Below are 22210 nucleotides of genomic sequence, written 5' to 3'. Positions count from 1 at the left end.
AAGATGGTTCTTCCAGGGTTCTTCAGTATCAATTTAGAACCATAAGTACTACACAGAACCATTTCATGCTTAAATGGTTCTTCAGTTTGACAGAGAATGTGTTGTATATGGTTCTATAGATAGGGCTGTTTTACTGTTGCAAGCTTGACATTGTAACAGAAGCAGAACCATTTTTGGGGAAAATATAGAACCAATTCAACAAAGAACCATGAGTAGTATATAGAACCATTTCATGCTTAAATGGTTCTTTAGATTGATGGAGAATGTGTGGCTCTATTCAGGACCAAAAAGGGTTCTTCTATTATCACAAGCTTGACATCGCAACAGTAGAAGAACCGTTTTTGGTGCTATATAGAAATATTTTTAAACAGTTTCTATATAGAACCATAAACATATTCTCCATCAATCTGGAGAAACGTTCAACAAATTAACCATGAAATGGTTCTACATATCTAAATAGAACCACTGCCTTTTCTAAAGAACCCTTGAAGAACCATCTTTTTTTAAGTGTATTAAAATATACATGTAATCAGCTGTGTCCAAATCGATGACCGGTACTGTATGTAATCAGAACCTCACTGAGATGTGAATAAGAACCTAATCCACCCGGAGTGAGGCTGGGGTCCTAGCTGAGCCCCTCAAAGCTGGGGTCTGAGCTGAGACCCTCGACGCTGGGATCCGAGCTGAGTCCCTCGACGCTGGGGTCCAAGCTGAGTCCCTCGACGCTGGGGTCCGAGCTGAGTCCCTCAACACTGGGGTCCGAGCTCAGTCCCTCGACGCTGGGGTCCGAGCTCAGTCCCTCGACGCTGGGGTCCGAGCTGAGTCCCTCGACGCTGGGGTCCGAGCTGAGTCCCTCGATGCTGGGGTCCGAGCTGAGTCCCCTCCAGGCTTTGAAACAGTGACTGAGCCAACTTTCTTTCAGTTCACGTGAGATTAATATTGCAAACTGCCAAAAATGTGCAATAATGGATGTTTTGTGCATATATATATATATAAGATGATGTCCGAAATGGGAAGACTGTACAGGAGTCCATGACGAGCTGCTCCGTAGCAGACCGACCACAACACACTGGGCTTCGGCCGTGGGTTCTCGTGCGAGTCCGTGAGTCCATTCTTTTTCTCCTTCTCTCTTCCACCACAACCGCTCCATCGTCCAGTCTCTTGTGCATCAACAACAGTCGTCAAAACACGGCAGTCGTCCAAACAGCTGTCAATGCCCGAATAATGGAACTTTTCTTTTTTTCTCCTTTTATATCTCGTAATGACAATAAAAACGATATAACAATAATATCTGCCCTATACACAAAGAGCGTTCTGTCTTTTCGGTTCTCTATTTAAGTACAAAGAAATCCACAGATTTTACTATTTACAACCTACAATAAATACTGTGTATGATATCTTTATGTGTTAAAAGGAGACGTCTGTTTTTTTCGGTCTTGCAAAAGTTCGGAAGTTTTTGTCGGTTTTCTTTTTTTTCTGTTTTTATCGAGTCTTTCCCATGTTCACCACGCCCCCTCATGTCTCCTCCTCGTCCTCCTCCTCCTCGCCGTGATGCCGGCGGTTGCGGGGCTTTTTCTGCTCTTTGAGCTCTTTGAGGTCTTTGGGTTTGAAGCTGCTGCTCGTTTGGTCTCCCAGCTGCCAGTAGTCCTGACAGTACTGGTTGATCAGGCCCATCTCCGGCTGGCTCAGGATGGTCAGCAGGTCCTTGTACTGCCCGGTGCTGGGCGTCCACGCGCTGGCCTGCAGGTTGGACGGAGAAGGCCGCCCCGTCTCCACCAGGACGTTGTTGACCGCCTGGCTGGACAGCACCACCAGCTGCAGCTTGACCAGCGTGTGTTTGAAGTTCTTCTCTGTCGCCGTGCAAACGTAGGTGCCCGAGTCGGACGGCTGCAGTGAGCGAAGCAGCAGACCCTGATCGGTCTTCAGCACTCGACCGTCCGAACGGACCTGAGAGAGACAGAGAGAGAGAGAGAGAGAGAGAGAAAGAGCAAATAGAGACTGTTTAAATCTTTAAATATTAGTTACAGTCATGTCAGTAAAGCTTAATAGAACTGAATGAGAAACAGAGAGAATATGGAATAAGAGAGAGAGAACAAGAGAAACTGAAAGAGAGAGAAAAAGAGAGACAGAAAAAGAGGGAGAAAAAGAAAGAGAGAAAGAAAATCAGAGAGAAAAAAAGAGGGAGAAAAAGAAAGAGAAAGAAAATCAGAGAGAGAGAGATGGAGAATAAGAAAGAGAAAGAGAGAAAGAAAATCAGAAAGAGAAAAAAAGAGGTAGAAAAAGAGAGAAAGACAGAGAAAGAAAATCAGAGAGAGAGAAAAAAAAGGAGAATAAGAGAGAAAGAGAAAAACAAACAGAGAGAAAAAAGAGAGAAAAAAGGAGAATAAGAAAGAGAAAGAAGCAAGAGAGAAAAGTATAGAGAGATAATAAGAGGGAAAGAATCTAAAAAGGGAGCAAGTTAAAAATATATATAGAGAGAATGTGTTAGAGAGAGTGAGAGAGGAGAGAATATAAGAGAGACAGAGACATTAAGAGAGAATTAGAAAGAAAAGGTGAGCAAGAAAGAAAAAGAATAAGAAAGAGAGAAGCAAGAGGTAAAAATATCTATTGAGATAACAGATAGAGAGAGAGAGAGAGAGAGAGAGAGGGAGAGAGAGAGAGGGAGAGAAATGAGTGATTGAGAATGAGAGAAAAAAAGAGAAAAAGAGAGACACAGACTAATAGAGAGGTTAAACACCTGAAAGGTCTGAGTGCTGATGAGCGCTGACATCACAGTGAGAGGGTAAAATGGGCGGGGTTTATTCCCACGGCAGCACTGTCACTATTACTGTCACTGATACTCACACCTGATATTCTCTAAATGGACCTGCTTTAATACAGCGAACTACTGCAAACTGATAAAGGAAAGCGTGTTCATTCTTAAAACACCCGTCATTGGGGTGTGTGTGTGTGTGTGTGTGTGTGAGTGTGTGTGTGTGTGTGTGTACCTCTCTCCTGCGGTCACTGTTGTCTCTGTGCAGGTGCCATTTAATAGCTGCGTGTGGAGATCTGGCCTGGCACTCCAGGAAGGTGCTGCTGCTCTCCACCCCGTACTGCACCGTCTCCAGAGTGTTCTTATTGGCTGTGATGTGACCAAGATGTTTCCAGAAAATAGAGGAAAAAAAAAAAGAAAAAGTTTGACGCAAACATAGTAGTTAAATAAGAAACATGATACAGGATGTTCAGGTTCAGTCGTGTGCAAAATGAACTGTTTTGTTGTCGTTACAACCAAAAATATTAAAATTTTCTGCAAATTGCAGTGCACAATATTTATATTCATCCATTTTGGAGAAAATAAAACATAAAAATGTGGCATTACTTTTGCACAGGCCACACTTTATGTTTTTTTTCCCCCCAATATGTTAAATTTAGTAAAATGTGATGTGTATTAAAGTGTGTTTCCTGCAGTGGAGCTTATTTTCACTTTGAAAACCAACAAAACGTCATTTGACACACGACCGTATGTTTGAGAAGCTGCTGTGCAGTAACCGTTGCTGTGTCGGTGTCTGTTGGACTCACCGTTGGAGTTGTACCCCCGACACTGCCGTATGGGGTTCCCGTATTTGACGTCCTGTCTCCGGCTACGCCTAAAAGGCAGCCAACATTCGCAAAATAAGAGAAATTTATTTTCAACTGCCCTCGAGGGGGACAAAGACCACTTAAGTCTCTGATCTCGAGTGGGACAAAGAGCAGCCTTTGAAATCTTTCAATAACATGTTAGAATAACAAACAGCTTCACTGCAGATTTTAGAAAAAAGTTATGTGGCTGTGTGTGTGTGTGTGTGTGTGTGTGTGTGTGTGTGTGTGTGTGGCAGGAGAAATACAGTTAGAGTTTAAGGTGGGCTGGACTGCATCATATAACTCCTGGTCTGAAAGTCCCACTCCGGCTCAGACAGGTGGGCTATATGGTTTGAAAATTCTTTATCTATTGTCTTCTGGCTACAGGCAGAAGCTGCCCAGAACTCCAGCCCATGTTCTCAGAGTCCTCCTCCTCCCTCAATCAGTCTTCCCTCATACTACCACCGCCATGTTAAAGGCATGATCTGAACCACAAAATGAAGGTTCCTTTAATTCCCCCCACAGGCGGTACCAGCAGTGCAGGGTGCCGTACGGAGAGCTCAGTGTTTATATCGGACTGTGTTGTGTTTTGGTGTTTACCTCTTGTGCGAGGCGGAGTATCGTGAGCAGGACTTGCCGTCCCAGGCGCAGTAGGGGTCCCGGGCCAGGCAGCAGTCGGCACACGCCTCGCCGTACACGTCACACCTGTGCAGGGCCAGCTGGGTCACGCCCACCACCGACGCCACGTACAGCTGTTGCTGTAAACAACAACATGAGAACAAAACACTCAGAGGATGTCCATATATACATACAGTAGAATATATACATACAGTAGAATATATACATACAGTAGAATAATGTTCACTTCATATTTTTTATGTTCATATTCAACCACCTGAGTGTAGCACTGCAGATTCAGGACGGTGGAATGATCATCTACTGATCACGTTTTTACTTAAATTTAATCCTATGAATATAAGATACTATCAGTTGTTAATGTAATGTAATTAATTCATTTTTTATTCATTTTTTTTGTTTTTTATTTCTTTTTAAGATTTTGTATGGATATTTTTGTTTTCTTTGTTTTATTAATTTTTGTTTATCTATTATAAATTATTTTACTGTTTACCTGATAGCCACATTGGATATTTTTAATTTTATTTATTTCCTGATTATAATGTTTCTTATTTTTTTCCTTTATTTACATGATAGCCACATTAGATATTTTTATATTTATTTATATATTGATAAAAAAATTTTATTTTTCATTTTTTTATGTGATAGCCACATTGGATATTTATTTATTTATTTATTAGAATTTTCTTTTTTTTTTTACATGACTAACATTGTTTTTTGTTATTTATTTATTATAATTAGTTTTTCTTTCTCTCTCTCTCTTTTACATGATAACCATATTGGATACTCTGTGATATTAAATTATGTAGCACTTATTTTTTTCCATCCACGCCTTTGTTCGTTTACTAACACGAGGCCAAAAAGCTTCTTTATTTTTCTGTTTCACTGCATGAAATATGATGCAACTGAGTAATATTTGCTGTAATAAACAGTCGACTTTCAGAAAACACCCGGAGGTGCAGGAGTTCTGCTCATAGCGCGTTTACGCTGCAGGATCCACACGAGATTCTGATTATAAAGAATCATTTGGGCAGATTTTAGGCTATAAATTCAAACAAAATGCAAACACACTGAAATTCCTTTTCCCACCACAGCACAGCGGGAAGCGCACCACCGTACACGCTAGTGATTTTTATTTATTTGTTTGTTTTTTACAGATCTGTCACTTCAAATCCATCACACACACATCACTTCTGGCAAAAACAGACTCGATTAACACGTGAGAAAGTTTTAACAGCAAACTGACGACCAGCTGAACCACCCACAGCTTCACTCACACACAGTTTAGAGTCTTTAACCGTTATTTTACTGAAGCAGATGAAGGTTTAGGAGCTGATGTTTGAGGCAGAGCGAGTATCAGATTCTTATTCTTACCCTTTTAGACGAAATCTTCATAGTTGTTATAGGAGTCGGCACCTGAGAGAGAGAGAGAGAGAGCGAGAGAGAGAGAGATTCAAACATTCTGCACATACATAATAGATACATAAGAAACAAAAGAAAAGAGACAAAAAACAAAGAAGAATAGAGAGAAACGACAGACAGAGAACAGAAACTACACCAGTTGGTTAAAACTCATTCACCCACCACTGTGACATTAATGAAGTGTTAACTGTGATTCAATAATGGATCAGAGCCTAATGCAGAAATGTAAATGGAAAGAAAGAAAGAAAGAAAGAAAGAAAGAAAGAAAGAAAGAACGAAAGAAAGAAAGAAAAAAGAAAGAAAGAAAGAAAGAAAGAAAGAAAGGCAAGAAATGCCAAATATACATAGAATGAAAGAATTAAAGAAAAAGAGAATGAAAACAGAAGAAAATGAAAAAGTAGAAAAGAAAGAAAGAAAATTAAATAAAGGAAAAAAGCACAGATATAGAAAATGAGCTAGATATTGAAAGAAAGAAAGAAAGAAAGAAAGAAAGAAAGAAAGAAATACAACAGAAAGTAAGAAGAAAAATAAAAAAGAATAAGAAAAAAACAATAAAGGTGAAAGTAAGAAAGAAAGAAAGAAAGAAGAAAGAAAGAAAAGATGAGCCGACCTTGAAGACCTCAACCTCCTCTAAGACCAGCTCCTCCGTCTGCAGGTCGTCTCTGGGCAGGACGATGACCTTCTGCACCGTCCCTTTATCTGCAGGGCAGCACAGCTTGTATTAACTCCTACAGTCGTACAGCAGCTCATTCACTCTGAACATCAGTCTGTCAGTCCATGTTTACAGATAACAGTGAATTCACAGCCACACTGTGTCGTTTTTTCATCCCTCGTTCTTCCCATAGACTCCCATTCATTCTGGCCCCCTGACAAGGCTCTAATCTGTCTTTTTCTCAACAGCCACCAAAGTACATGTACTCACTCAGGGCAGATCCCCAAGCCCTAATCCACAGCCACACTGACCCGCACTCCTCTATGTGTTGTTTTTTCATCCCTCGTTCCTCTCATAGACTCCCATTCATTTTTAACAACATGTAGCTAACACTTAGCAACTCCTTATGAACAACTTAAGAAACACCTTATATACCACAGAAACTGCAACAATTTAGCAGCCGCACGGGTTACCATAGCAACTGCCCAGCAACACCTTAGCAACTGCCTGGGATTCCATAACAACCACCTAGCAGTCCCCTAGCAACCACCTGGGATACCATAGCAAACACCTAGCAACACTGTAGCAACCACCTCAGATACCATGGCAGCCACCTAACAACACCTTAGCAACTACCTGTGATACCATAGCAACGACCTAGAAACACCTTAGCAACCACCTGGTACACCATAGCAACTGCCTAGCAACCACTGGGGATACAATACCAAACCCCTAGCAGCACCGTAGCAACCACCTGTGCTACCTTAGCAACCACCTAGCAACACCTTAGTAACCACCTTGGACACCATAACAACCACCTAGCAGTCCCCTAGCAACCACCTGGGATACCATAGCAACCACCTGGCAACACCTTAGCAACCACCTTGGACACCATAACAACCACCTAGGATACCATAGCAACAGCTTAGCAACACCTTAGCAACCACTTCAGATACCATGGCAACCACCTAACAACACCTTAGCAACTACCTGTGATACCATAGCAACTGCCTAGAAACACCTTAGCAACCACCTGGTACGCCACAGCAACTGCCTAGCAACCACCTGGGATATAATACCAAACCCCTAGCAACACCATAGCAACCACCTGTGCTACCTTAGCAACCACCTAGCAACACCTTAGCAACCACCTTGGATACCATAACAACCACCTAGCAGTCCCCTAGTAACCAATTAGGATACCATAGCAACAGCCTAGCAACCACCTGGGATACAATACCAAACCCCTAGCAACACCATAGCAACCACCTGTGCTACCTTAGCAACCACCTAGCAACACCTTAGCAACCACCTTGGATACCACAGCAGCCACCTAGCAACCGAGCATTAAGTGGGAACCATTTAAGCTGCGCGACCGTTCTGCGTTTCCTTCAGGAGAGGCATGTTCCTAGTTTTACATGCTCTTCACTGAAAATGATCAAAGGCCAAGGAATCTGAGGTTGAAATAATAATAAATCACATCATTTTTTCTTTGGTAAACATTGAAAATGGGTCCCACAGACCTGAACACCACACAAGGGTTAAAGAGAAACCGTGAAACAGATGAAGCTTTATTTTAGTGAATGAGCCCAAAAACAGAAGTGGTTCTAGTCTGGGTTCCTCTGAAACAGAGCGGCTGAGTTTACTGGGAGCTGTTCAGTTCCACACGGCTTCTCTACTGTAATATAACACACTAATCTAGCAGGGAGGCAGGACCCTGAGGGTAACCCCACTCTCAGACGGCTTTTACTCGATATTATCTTCCCTTTCATCTGTGTTTCTTTTGTCCGTGTACCTGACCGCCTTGTAAAAGCCACATCTGAAAGGCCCGGCCGCTCTGAGGTCAGATTAAGCTGATATCCTCTCGAGCAGGGCTTTAACAAGGGCTCTCTCTTTTTGTGTGTGTGTGTGTGTCTCTCTCGCGCTCTCTCTCCTCTCACTTCTCCACCTCGCACATCCACCATTTAAAGTCCTGTCCTGCTAAATCCTCCTTTTGTCTGCTCTGTTTTTACAGGTTTTTCATACGTCGTTCATCTTTCAGCGTCTGCCGTACCGCGCTCAGGTATTTAGAGCAGCCCCGCCCAGGAGCACGGCATGCTGGGATGGGAGCGTGCCTGATGGCTGAGAAATGCAGTTTGGGAACACAGAATCAGGGTTACCAGATTGATATAATGGTTTTCAGAAAATTATTTGATCAAAACATGATTAAACTTATGAAAAATAGCCCACAATCAGCATTTTAAACATAATATCAGAGCAGGGAGAACAGGGCTCAGCCCAAGACAGTTTTCCTTTTTGCTAAATCATTTAAAATATTTGAGCAAGATTAATAACTTTCTACATACAATATATATATATATATATATATATATATATATATATATATATATATATATATATATATATATAAAAACACACATACATATAAAAAACCCTAAAATATATGTACATATTTTTGATCAGCATAAACAAAGTGTATATATATATATTTTTTAGATTAACTGTATAACCTAAATGTATGTAAATATAATTATATGATGACATTTAATAATAATATGCTCATCAAAACTAATTGTGCTAAATTTTGGCTGCTAAGTGGAATAGCAAACATCAGAACATTCAAATTTAAATATGCTTTTGTTTGCATGACAACTGATGTTGTGATTAATCTGCGCAAAAAAAGTTCCAAGCATTGACTGTGTGGAATGTAAACGCAGGGCGTTGTGAGGCAAAACAATCCGCAAAGAAAACTTGTATATGGATTTTCCGCTCCATCATTACATGTGAAAACTCGCGTGTAGGTTCACTGGTGGTTGTGGAAAGAGAATAAAATGTCTATATCTGTGCTGTAACTTTCTCTGCAATGAGCCATTTCACATCAAACCACTTTGAATGACTGTTTACAGCTTAATGATTTACCTGTGCAGAAATTTTAAAACTTTGGTGGAATTCCCCTTTTCTATTTTAACTCACTTCAACAACAAAGAAAAATAACCTGTATGAGGTCATCCATGCTTTTAAGGTATGGAGGTAGAGAATGAGTGATACTAAAAAGGAGGGGGGGGGGTAGAGAGAGAGATGAGGGAGCTTAGCGGCACCAGCTGTACGGTTTGTTTGACGGATCCTCGTTCTCGAACTCCACTGCCCTGAACTTACAGCCTTCAAAGCTTTTAACTCAGAATGAATGATGAACAGAGGCTTAACATACGTTTCTAAACGAGCATTTCAGCCCTGTGATAAACACTGTGGTGCCGTACAGTAGAGGCAGAGAGGGTGAAACAGCCTCGGGTCAGAGAAGACGGAGAGTCCACAGAGCGGCGGTGCGGCGGCCTGTAACGGCTCAGAGTGCACAGAGAGGTGAGGCCACAGTCACTTACCAAAAATCACTCAACCCGTGGAGGAGCGTCAGACTTAAAAAGGGAGCAGGCGAAGTCAAATAAACAGGGACTGACGTTTTAATGAGGACTGCATAGTCTTTAAAGTGGATTCTTCTGTCCAGCAGAGGGCGCTGTACCTCAGAGCCAAAAAAGCCTTGCGTATTTTTTAAAAGCTCTGCTGGAAGCAAAAGGCTGGTTTTCTTGTTGGAAATATGAGTGATTGCTGGTTGGATAATTATCAGAGACCCTTGTCCTGCTCAGCAGCGCCATCTTCTCTCCTGATGGACAAACTTTAGAGGGTATTTCTACTGATTTTTACAAAATGTGGGCTTTATTCAATCATTAAGATGTAAAGTCATTCAGAGTGGTTTGGTGCGAAATGCTCCATTCTAGAGAAAATAACAGAGTCAGAATTGTTCACAGTGGGGGTGACAGGAACCAGACGAAGAGGTTAATGCTTGTAAAAGCTCCCTCTCGAAAGTTATTAGATTAGATCAAATGACCCTTATTAATCCCACAACAGGGGAAATTTCACCTCTGCATTTAACCCATCTGTGCAGTGAAACACCACATACACACTAGTGAATGCACACACACAGGGGGCAGTGAGCACTCTTGCCCGGAGCGGTGGGCAGCCCTATCCGCAGCGCCCAGGAAGCAGTTGGGGGTTAGGTGCCTTGATCAAGGGCACTTCAGTCATGTACTGTCAGCTCAGGGGATTGAACCAGCAACCTTCTGGTCACAAGGCTGGATCCCTAACCTCCACCCCCGAATGCCATTACACAAAATGATTACTTGCAGGAGAAAGAAAACTCAAATTCATCACTATTTTATCATTAACAATGTAAAAACTCAGAGGACACGTGTCGGTTCACTGGTGGTTCTGGATAGTAAATAAAATGTCTATATTTCTAGACATCATGACCCCTGGTTCCTATCACCACCACTGTAAAGAAATCAGAGTTGGAGTTTCTACACTGAACCACTAACATCTCAGTTTTTTAATTATGCAGAAACGTTGATAAAAATCACTATTAATTAATTCAATTTTCTAAAAATTCCTTCCAAACTAGAGCTGAACAACACAGTCTCAGGAAAACTAGGTGCTAAACTGTCACTGGGGCAGTTCCCCTCTTGTCACTGGGGTGGTCCCCTCAAGGGTACATCTCAGTACCTTTAGTCAGGGAACATAACTGTACCATAATCCACTGAAATGATATTTAATAAGTTGTATTGACTCCACACACCCCGTCTCGCCTCCAGGCTTTTATTTTACTGTTCTGTTTTAAAAAATTCGGTTATGTAAAGGCCCAAATACGAACTGTTCACCTGGAAAAACTTATTTAAGGAATCGAGTCACTCAGAAGACTGAACAAATCTAAATTCAGTCAGTCTTTATCGTGTCACATTAAAGCTTTGTTATGAGGCAAACTGCAGTGGCCGTAATACAAACTGCACTATGTGAATCTCCTGCCCTTGTCAGTCCAGTTCAGTTCCACCTCTTATAGGCAGGTGTGTCTATAGGAAATAACACACACTCACCTGTGCCCAGGAAGAGCACCTCGTAGTTGCCGTCGGCAGCCGTCACCTGGTCTACAGTGATGGTTGTGAACTCATAATCCACGTTTGTCCTGACCACAAGGGGCCGCTTGTGCACGGGGTAAACAGCGTTGTACATGGTGGGGTGGTTGCGCATGAAGTTAATGACCTCGTCAGGGTAGTCCTTCGTGGACTTCATGTTGGGGGTGAAGGTTCCTCCAGGACACTTAAGAGGAACAGTAAGAATGTTAGAATGGGTTCCACCACTGCGGTCCTATACTGGTCTTCTAGGTACAGATTTAGGGTAGAAACCTCACTGGAAAGACCTTTTCAGTGCACATTCAATACACAAATTGCTGAAAAAAGCAGCTGATGCTGTTATAAATAAGCATTATAAATGTTTATGTCGGTTTATGCATGTTGTCATGAAAGGCTTGTGTGTTTCTGATAAAATGACCAGTGAATGTAGCTGCAAGGTAGATGTTTCCAATAAACTGGCAACTAGGCAACTGAGTCTATACTCTCTCTTAGGCCTATAAGAGGACGATACCACAAATATCTACCAAATACAGACTATGAATTGGATTTCTGTGCCTATTATGATTAATAGATGTTTTCTATGTCTAATGAGTTTCTGGTCATGTCAGCTTTGTGCTAGTTTTGACCAGAAGTCTCCTTCCTGAGTGATCGCTGGGTTTCTTACCGTTCCTGGTCGAGGGTATGGGATTTTGCCTGTGTAGGCCACCCACTGGTAGTTGGGTCCCTCTTTGTGAGAAAACGGCCCGTTAAACACCATCCGAATGTCCGCCATGGAGTACACGCAAACCGCTGACCCTTTAAACACTGACCTGTAACAGATACGCAGAAAAACATCAGGTTACAAACACTGCAGATTCATACTGGACTAAAATCACTCCACAACTCGGTGGACGTGGAGCCTTCCTGACGAGCTGTCAGTGTAAATTCATGTGGTTCTCTAAATGACGGCTATAGTGAAGCTACCTTCTCTGTGTTCTGTGTATATTCTGTATGGTGGGAGGTGAACGATATGGAGTTTCTCCCTGAGAGAGGCTCTAAAGGCTAATACAGCTACTGACTGATGGCTTTCCATCAAACAGCTGCATGAGCAAAGCCAGAGCGCCCCTGCAGGGGAAGTGAGGGGGAGTACTTCCTGTTTAAGGCTTTGTAGTCATGTGGGCAGCACATACTGCAGAAATATACATGTCAGATGATGACATATGAATGGCTCTGATGACGGTCAGTAAAGCCTGGAGTGATTATACATGAAAAGAGGCGTCTGCAGATGGAGGAGCACTTTCTCCGAGCAGCTACACACTCACCCAGAGACGGAAAAGACCCCGTAGATGACCGGGTTCTTGGTGTCCTGCGTGGGCTGTATGTACACGTCTCCTAAAACACACACAAACACAGGCACTTCAGCGGAATGGCTGGACTAAGGAAAGTCAGGTGCTGCCCTTCATTTACTTAATTTCCAGTCAAAACGGTCATTAAGTACAAGTTATTCATTTTTCATATTTCTCAGGAGATTAGATACAAGATGATTGAAATCTACAGAGAAAATGGGGCTCCAAACGACCACCTGGAAGACCTGGTAGACACCAAAACTGCCCCCATCAGATATACAGCACTTAAAGCTCTCATCTTTGAGAGAGAGGAGAAAATCAAGCTGCTTTCAGATCTGAAAACATCCACAGGTGTTTCTGTCCATCCTTCCACTGTGAGAAGACGACTCAGCGCTGTGGGTCTGAAAGGATGTGTAGCTGTCAAGAAGAACCTCACTGAGAAAAGGAGACGGACACATCAAACAAAGAAGCTGAACAATGGACTGACCACCCCAGAGTCCAGACCTCAACATCACTGAATGTGTTCGATTACTTCAGAAAATGATCAACCAGCTTCTAAGACTGAACTTTGGAGGTGTGTCTGCAGATTCTTTGAGGAACTGAAAGTGAGTACTGAGAAATGAATAACTTGTACCTAATGGCTGTTCTGACTGGATATTAAATGAATCTCTGATTTTCGTACAGCACTGTACACAGACACAAACATACAACATCATTTAAAAGTCTGGAACCACTTACCATACAATTGTTATTTAATAATTATTATATATGAGTTTATGTAATTACTATAAACATTAAAAAAACAGTAATTATGGTGTATAAAAACATATACATTTTATTTTTTATAACATACACTTGTTTAACTCAAATAAAAATGTCAATAAAGAAAAAAATAAAAATAAAATAAAATATTGGTTTAAGAGGGGGAAATGGGAAAATTTCATTTTGCACCACACACTCCCTCAAAAATGACTACAGACCAAAAGAAGCCTGGAGATTAAAGAGCTCATCTGTACAGCAGATCATAAAGATATTTTCAGATGAAACACATGCAGAACACCTGAGAGTGATTAACAGACTGTCAGTACACTCATCGCATCTGATCAGAGAGAGAGAGAGAGAGAGAGAGACAGAGACAGAGAAAGAGAGAGAGAGAGAGAGAGAGAGAGAGAGAGAGAAAGAAAGAAAGAAAGAAGGGAAAAAGGACAAAAAGACAAAGAGGGGCAGAAAAGAGAAGACTGAAAGAGAGAAAGAGAAAAGAAGGTGTGAAAGAGAGAGAGGGAGAAAGAGGAAAAAGAAAGAAAAGAGAGGAGCAGAGCAGAGACAAAAAAGTAAGAAAGAGAAAGAAATATAGAAAAAAGAGAAAAGAAGAACGAGAGAGATAGAGAGAGGAGAAAGAAAGAAAGAAAGAAAGAAAGAAAGAAAGAAAGAAAAAGAAAGAAAGAAAAAGAAAAAGAAAGAAAGAAAGAAAGAAAAGAGAAAGAAAGAAAGAAAGAAAGAAAGAAAGACAAAGGGGGCAGAGCAGAGACGAGAAAAGAGAGAGAGGGAATGAGAAAGAGATAAAGAGAAAAGAAGAAGGAGTGAAAGAGAGAGAGGGAGAAAGAGAAAAAGAGAAAGAAAAAAGAGAGGAGCAGAGCAGAGAAAGAGTGAGAAAGAGAAAGAAATACAGAAAAAAGAGAAAAAGAGAATGTGCGTGTGTGTGTGAGATAGAAAGAGAGAGAGAGAGAGAGAGAGAGAGAGGGAGAGAAAGAGAGAGAGAAAAGAGGGGCAGAGCAGAGAGACAAAAGAGAGAGAGGAAATGAGAAAGAGAGAGAGAGAGAGAGAGAGACAGAAAGTGAGAGTTTATCAGTATGGCTCTCAGGTAGAGTCTGACTCTGAGTGCTGTTAGTGACGTCTGTAACAGTCAAAGTGTGGCGAAACCCCAAATGAACTGATCTTAAGTCATACAGCGCTGAGCCAACCAGCACCGACAGCTCCATTCATCCACATTCATCCACATTCATACACATTCATACACATTCATACACATTCATACACATTCATCCACATTCATACACATTCATACACATTCATACACATTCATACGCGCCAGACAGCCTTTAAATAACGCACTGTAATATTTATAAACGCTTTCAGTGGTTTAATACGAGGTGTGGCTGCAGTGACTGTGGCAGCTGGACACGTTACAAAAACACCAGCATTAAACGGCATCATAAAATCTCACTCTGACATTCATCTGTGGCTGAAAAGTGACAAATAAAACATACCACATAATATACACACTCAGTGTGTGAGAGGACAGAGAGGTGTGACAGAGCCCACCTCCTACAGCTCTCTATCTAATCTCCTCCCCTCAGTGATATCTGTGTGTGTGCCCATTAGTTATCTGTGTTAATGCCTGAAAATAGGAGTGAACTGTAAGAGTTATTACTCTGTTATAAACTCCTGCAGTCCAGCGTGATGAAGCTGACAGACTGAAACACTGAACACCTGGAATAATAACTCCACTCACTGTGAACGCAGAGAGAGTGTGTTCATTAGCAGAGCTGTGCAGCCCACTCTGCAGCTTTACAGCCTCATTAACACACACACACACACACACACACACACACCCACACACACACACCTAAACCCTCTGCGTGTGTGTTATAGTTTATAAGCTCTGAGTGTAAAATCTAATCAGCTCTGAGTTACAGCTATAAACTCCAACCAGAAACTTGAACAGAGAGAGAGAGAGAGAGAGAGAGAGAGAGAGGGGGGGTCAGAGAGAGAACAGTGAGAGACAGGGGAAGAGAGAGACACACAGACAGAGAAAGAGAGAGAGACGGAGAAAGCGAGAGAGAGAGAGAGAGAGAGAGAGAGAGAGAGAAAGAGAGAGAAAAAGAGAGAAATAGAGAACAGTGACAGGGAGAGAGAGAGACAGAGACAAGAGAGGAAAAGAAAAAAAGGAAAGAAAAACAGCAAGAGAGAATATAGGAAATTAAGAGCGGTAGAGATGAAGGAAAAAGAAAGTGTGAGAAAGAGAGAAAGGAGAAAGAAAGATAGTGTGAGAAAGAGAGTGAGAGTTCAGACTTACGGAGCTCATCGAAGTGTGTTTCTATCCCATCAGCCCCTGGGACAGAGCAGATCAGACGGGCTTTGAGGAACGTGCTCCACTTATTCACCAGACAGCAGTGACCCCCATCATCATTCTGAAACACACACACACGCACACGCACACGCACACGCACACGCACACACACGCAGAGCTCTGTTATTAGACGGCAGGAGGAACATCACACACAGGAGCGTGTACATATATCGCTGATGTCGGAACAAATCTCATATCTCCAAAATGAAAAACCATACTTTACTTTTAATGTAAGTCAATGGAACCAGACTTTTTTCCAAGTAAATTTGGGCCGTTTCTTTTGGTCCATTCATCATTACATTTACACACAATGTAAAGAACAACAGGCATTTTCAAATTATGTCAAAAACTGAAAAACGACAAAAATGGAGATTGAGCCTAATCTTTAAACTCAGGAACCAAAAAGAAACGGAAAACCAAAAAAGACATTTTAAAAAATGAAACACTGAACTTCTGTAAAAAGCACTTCAGAGAGTCAGGACGTTTCGCCACACGCAGTATGAGTTTAGACGGTCTGTATCAATCTCTGCTGAAACTAAACACGGTCAGATGAAGTCATACGTGTCACTTTTCGGCCGCCGCATAAAACGGTAAATAAAGCCCTCCGGCTCTGAGGGAAAGACAAACGGGGGAAGAGTAGTTAGCTGTGAATGAGACACAGTGCTAAACACACCGTCTGATTCACTCAGAATAACATACATCTGAGACAGAGAGAGAGAGAGAGAGAGAGAGAGAGAGAGAGAGACAGAGAGAGAGACAGAGACAGAGAGAGAGAGAGAGAGAGAGAGACAGAGAGACAGAGAGACAGAGAGAGAGAGAGAGAGAGAGAGAGAGACACAGAGAGAGAGAGAGACAGAGAGAGAGACAGAGAGAGAGAGACAGAGAGAGGATGATTTAGCAGTGTTTTCTGTATCGCTGTCATTAATTCTCTTTCCTAAGTCTGAGGTGTTGAACTCTGAGGGCTGTCACTGTCATAATTACCCCACAAACACACACAAATCCTGACTGATAATCTCCCTCTGAGGACGTATTTCATCTTAACCGCTGGACGTGCAGGACTGTGAGCTTCACACTGGACTGCAAAACAGCCTGAACGTTTTTGTGAGCACTTACAGAAGTTCTGTGAGGGACGTAGCGAATCGCTGCTGTCAGGCCAAAACCTTCTCTCTCCAAAATGACAACTTTACAGGAGAAGGAAAAAACATACTTTACTTTTAATGTAAGTCAATGGAAGCTAGAATTTTTTTCCCAAGTAATTTTGGGCCGTTTGTTTGGTCCATTCATCATTACATTTACACACAATGTAAAGGACAACAGGGACTTTCAAATTATGTCAAAAACTGAAAAACAAAGGTTTTGGTCCGACAGCAGCGAAATGCAGCTTTGTTAGCAAGAAGGAAGAAATGTGAGGGGTATCATAGTGTACATACGCAGTAATGCTAACCAATCAGCACTCGGTAGCAGTAATGCTAACCAATCAGCACTCAGTAGCACTAATGCTAAGCAATCAGCACTCGGTAGCAGTAATGCTAACCAATCAGCACTCAGTAGCACTAATGCTAACCAATCAGCACTCAGTAGCAGTAATGCTAACCAATCAGCACTCAGTAGCAGTGATGCTAATGTCCTGCTGCCCAAAACCTGTTTGCTGTAGAAAAAAGGAAACATACAGGTGAGATTTCTTTGCTTTTTTTAGTGAAATACATCCTTCTACTGTCTAAAATGAAAGGAAAGTTCTGGTTCAGTGATTAGAAACTATTTAACTTTTCATATTTAGCTGTTTAGCTACATTCACCCCATTCACTGAGGACTCGCTCGTGGGCGCCCTCTGCTGTTGTGCAGGCCTGTTTTTGATATAACGGGGGGAAACGGGAAGAGGCCAGGCTCCTCATAAACCAGCACTGGTATGACAGAATAGCCAGCTGCAATTATTAGCTAGAAGAACAAAAGTAGCACCTAACTAGCATCAGCAGGTTAGCTAGCATTACCTACTGAAAACATGATGCCGGTTTTAAGCCATGCTGCTTGTTTATGCTGACGCAACGGCTCAGAACTCAAATCTACCATCATATTCAGCTGAAAAACATCTCTGCTGATTACAATCCTGACACAAGTTGCTTAGTTTTGCACGGGATCGTTGAGGCTAATGTAGCTCAGATATTGTAGCTCAGATATTTTTTAAAAATGACAGAAAAATACAACAAAAGGCGCTATATTTTTCTGTAAATTTTTAAAAATATCTGACACTTAACAACAACGGTGCAATTTTATCTGAAGGTATAAGAAATGTGACACTTTTATTTAGCCGTATGTTTTGCTTCGGGAGTTCAGTGAATAGGAACATGACCCAGGGCAGAACGGATGTCGGAGAGTGTGTGTTTTCCGGGGTGGTCACTGACTGAACCCACACTCATAAACAAGAGTTGCGTAAATCTAAGTTCGCATACGCATACAAACGCACCCACACAAACGCATTCACATTTGTGTTATTATACACACTGAAACTATAATCCTGTAGATAAACACGGGGCTTTCAGGGTGAGTAAACTGGGCCCTTGGCTGCGCACCACGCCTCAGTGTACTGTTTTCCGCTTTCCCACTGTTTGTTTTTACTGCTCTGCTCAATTAGCCCCCACGCTCTGGCTCCACTTTCATTAGGAAGCTGCACTTTAGCGCTGCTTTTGGGACCACCTGCTCCAGCGGCAATACATTAGCCTTTAGAAGTCACAGATATCACTAACGATAATAGAAGCATCCTGTATTTTAATGTCAATTGTTTCCAACTCATCACTCAATGTTACAAGAGGAGAAACAGTGTGGAGAGTACAGATTGTAAACATTCAATCCAGACCACATTTGTGTTTGTAAGTAGAAAAGGAGATTTTTTTTATTATTTGAATTTGATAGTTTTTTTTTTTTATGTACATCAAAAACTACAGAAAAACACCCGTAATAACTGACGTTTCCGTCGGTGGGCTGAAATCTGACATGTTCCTACTATCCAATCCGCACTCTGTGGTATGTCGACAGGTTTAGGGTAGCTAACCTGAGAGGTCAGAAGGTCTTAGGGTCAGGATTCGGATGGACAGAGAGAACCATTGTGCAAAGGAAGGTCAGATATCTGCGGATTTCGGCACTTCGGTGGCAAGTAAACAGCAAAGCCGCAGCTCAGAGAAGGACAGAGTGGAACGTTCCCTTCTAACTTTAAGAATCTCTTTAAAGCAACAGTTTTGGTTGGTTTCGATTACCTCAAGTGTAGCCGATCAATCTGACATGTTTTGTGTCTAGAGTTAGAACTTCACTTCTTTAGCTCCAACTGGAGCTATGAGGCTAAAGCAGCTAACAAGTAGCACGTTTGTTCATTTTTATAGAAAACAGCATGTCAGAGACCATCCAAGTCTTTTAGAGATTAGTGAACATTATAATACTATTTTTTAAGGACTGCTCCATAAATTTTATTTTTTATCACATTACAAAAAACACATTACAGATCAAATTTTCTTACATGTGCATTGCCAACGATTTTGAGGCGATTAGAAGCCCAATAAGCGCTTCCTCGTGCTGGGCTTGAACCTGCTTTCCTATCGTGATTTAACCATTCAGCTACACAGTCAGCAACAAACTACACGCATGCACAGCTCAAAAATCACTCTGTCCTGAACAACTAGCCTGTAAAACTGCTTTAAATGTGATTAGTATTCTCACTCTCAGTGCCCAAAATGCATATACAAATGAAGCTGTAATGGCTGCTGTGACAACAAATGTGCATCACCATAAGGAGCTTTTTAAGGACATTAAATATAGATATTGATTTGTTTTAATAGTCCTATATGTAAAGTAAAAATGACATATTTATTTGTTTTCATTGCCTGAGTGCAAACACGAACAGAAAAAGCAGTGCAGGGAATCCAGACTGTTCTAGACTGAAGCTCCTCATGGAACTCACATTTCACAGGCTACAGATTCTCCACAAGAGGGCACCGTTAGCTCTCCAAGAGCTTTTGATTCTTCATAAGAGCAGTTCTTCACATCAGTGACACTGTGTGTCCATGATCAGCCTCACAAAAAATGTGCTTGCAGTTCTGACATAAGAAGCTTTTAGTATTTCATCATTTATATTTTGCACAATAGTGAAAGCTGCGGATGTAATTTTGCATTTTCTGCTACTTGCAGTCACTATTTTAATAATAATCATTTATCATTTCTCATATCACTGCGATATCAAGCAGCTTCACTGAACACTGCATTTTATGTCTATACTGTGCAGCCCTAACATGTTTCATGCATGGCGTATGTTTTTACTATATCAGCCGCCCTGACTCACCAAGCAGATCCGCCCAATACGGGACTCCGATTTGGGACTCTGGCCCATTTCCAACGACTTTTCCCGAAAGAAAAAGTAGAGCTTGTCGTCATTCTTCTCGGCGCTGTCTGGGATGAGGTGCACGTGGACAAACGTGGGATCTAGATGAGAGCGAGAGACAGAGAGAGAGACAGAGACAGAGAGAGAGAGAGAGAGAGGGAGGGAGGGAGGAAGTGAATTCATGACTTTACCTCTACGCTGACTCATTTGCACACAAAACTATGCAACAGTACATTTTGCACGAGGCTAAATGCACCAGCCTACAGTCATTAGCGCTGGACTGGAACGACGTTTGCTGTACCGTTCAGCCATCTGGAGTTATACTGGTCCGTGCGCATGGCCGTGTTTTTCCCCAGCGTTCGGAAAATGGCAGAGTCCGTTCCCATGAAGTCGATGTAGACGCCCGCATAGAGTTCTCCATCTGAGAGAGAGAGAGAGAGAGATTTGTAAGTTGAGTCATGTTTGCTATCTCTGTGATATGATGCCAGCCACACTCACTGGCATAAAGCAGGTGGGCTGTCTTCCTTTGGCTGTCCCCCCACAACCCGGCCACCACCACCCCCCCCGTCCAAGGACTCATGACCTTCACGAGGCTTTTCCAGAACCACTGACCACATTTTTTATGTGCATGTATGTGTGTGCCTTCAGGGTGATTCAGTTTGATTACTGTTGTAGACAATGATTCAAGAGATCATGTAATCTCAGAATTCACCAGTTTGATTCAATTATTTCCATTTAGTTCAGAATTATTTTTAAAAATAAATGCACTGAATTTTTTACACAGTGGTGCAGTGTTTCGGTAATGCCCCCAGTATTTAGGTGCATTATAATGCCTTTGTAGTGCTCTTATTAAAGGGAAAATCCACCAATTTTTCTGAATTTCTGCATAATTAACTTGTTAAAATGTAAATAAAGTCATTCAGAGTAGTTTGTTGTGAAATGCTCTGTTCTAGGGAAATGTACAGAGTCAGAATTGTTCACAGAGGTGGTGATAGGAACCAGACGTCTGAACAGTTCTGAATGTGCTGCCTCAAGTGTGAGACACTGATAGTTTTCAGAAGCTTTTTGCCTAAAACATTTTTAAAAACATATTCAGGGCAGAGATGCACATTCAGGTCACTACATAGAAAAATAGTCCCCAAAGAAAACTTTTTTTTCCAGATTTATCACTTTATGTGTCTCACTTTATGTTTATCAGATTATGGTGTAAAATACACAAATAAAAGTGCTCTTGAAAATGTTTCAGCTTAGTTCCTAATAAAGTAGTAATGAGCATCCAGTTAATTAGCAACTATTGGCTTGATAAGGGTTAATAAGAGCATTACAAATGATCATAATGTCCCGTTACAAGTTTTCTTCCACTTGAAACAAGCCAAATTTTATTCTAAGTTCATACTTTATTGAAAATGAATTATAATGTATCATAATTCACTGCAGTTAAATCACCATTTTTATAGCAAAATGTCATGATGCATTTTTGAAGCTTCTGAATGTGCGTGAACTGCAGTAGGTAGTAGAGAGGGTGAGGGTGTGTTGGGGGTGGGGTGGGGTGGGGGGCTTGCCGAAGACATAGCCAAGAAGCTGCCTTCCAGGCTCCAAAGATTAACTCTATCTCACAGGAATCCCAGACATGCTCCCCCTCCACGCTTGCGTCTGTGCAGCGAGGGTGAAACCGGGTTAACTCGCAGTGTTTGTTAAGGAAGTGCGTGGACAGATGCTCGCCGTGAGCGTTCTGGGTGCCATCTCTTTGGCACGGATGCTGTTCTTCCGATCGCGGATTACAGCTGTTGATTCTGAACGGAAACCGCGAAGCGCCAAACTGTCAGACTCAGACAGAGTTTCCATCAAACAACTCTAACATATGAGGTGGTGCTAAAATTCTAACTGCAGACGACTCTATTAAATCTAGCAAGCTAACTCGTTTGCTTGGCTTTGATTGCTCATATGCACTAATTTGTCTTGTTGTTTTGGAGCTTTGCAACGTCCTCCATCTACACTTGGCTTAGACTGGCATGTTTGCGCTGTTGACTGGGTGGTAAAACTCTTTTATAGTTTACTAAACTAACATTTCACCAAAAAATGCTAGCATGCTAATGACAAATGAGAGTAAGTAAGTTCAGTTAGCTTACC

The 22210-nt window shown here is 41.8% G+C and overlaps 1 protein-coding gene across 2 annotated transcripts in view; it reads right to left on the bottom strand.

Moving 5' to 3' along the window:
• Positions 1-801: 801 nt before the first annotated feature.
• The window catches only part of sema3fb (sema domain, immunoglobulin domain (Ig), short basic domain, secreted, (semaphorin) 3Fb), a 101087-nt gene continuing 79678 nt past the window's right edge, over positions 802-22210 (bottom strand). For both annotated transcript variants that reach the window (XM_036559443.1, XM_036559444.1), the window contains 12 exons: positions 20382-20501; positions 20042-20181; positions 15664-15778; positions 12564-12633; positions 11927-12071; positions 11227-11449; positions 6266-6354; positions 5608-5649; positions 4198-4355; positions 3559-3626; positions 2988-3121; positions 802-1947 (listed from right to left, as the gene is read on the bottom strand). In XM_036559443.1, the coding sequence (XP_036415336.1) occupies positions 1516-1947; positions 2988-3121; positions 3559-3626; positions 4198-4355; positions 5608-5649; positions 6266-6354; positions 11227-11449; positions 11927-12071; positions 12564-12633; positions 15664-15778; positions 20042-20181; positions 20382-20501 (1736 nt within the window). In that variant the 3' untranslated portion in view covers positions 802-1515. The remainder of the gene's footprint in view (positions 1948-2987; positions 3122-3558; positions 3627-4197; positions 4356-5607; positions 5650-6265; positions 6355-11226; positions 11450-11926; positions 12072-12563; positions 12634-15663; positions 15779-20041; positions 20182-20381; positions 20502-22210) is intronic.

This window comes from Colossoma macropomum, unplaced genomic scaffold, assembly GCF_904425465.1.
Source record: "Colossoma macropomum unplaced genomic scaffold, Colossoma_macropomum, whole genome shotgun sequence".
Lineage (NCBI taxonomy): Eukaryota > Metazoa > Chordata > Actinopteri > Characiformes > Serrasalmidae > Colossoma > Colossoma macropomum.
This window is presented reverse-complemented; position numbering and strand designations above follow the sequence as displayed.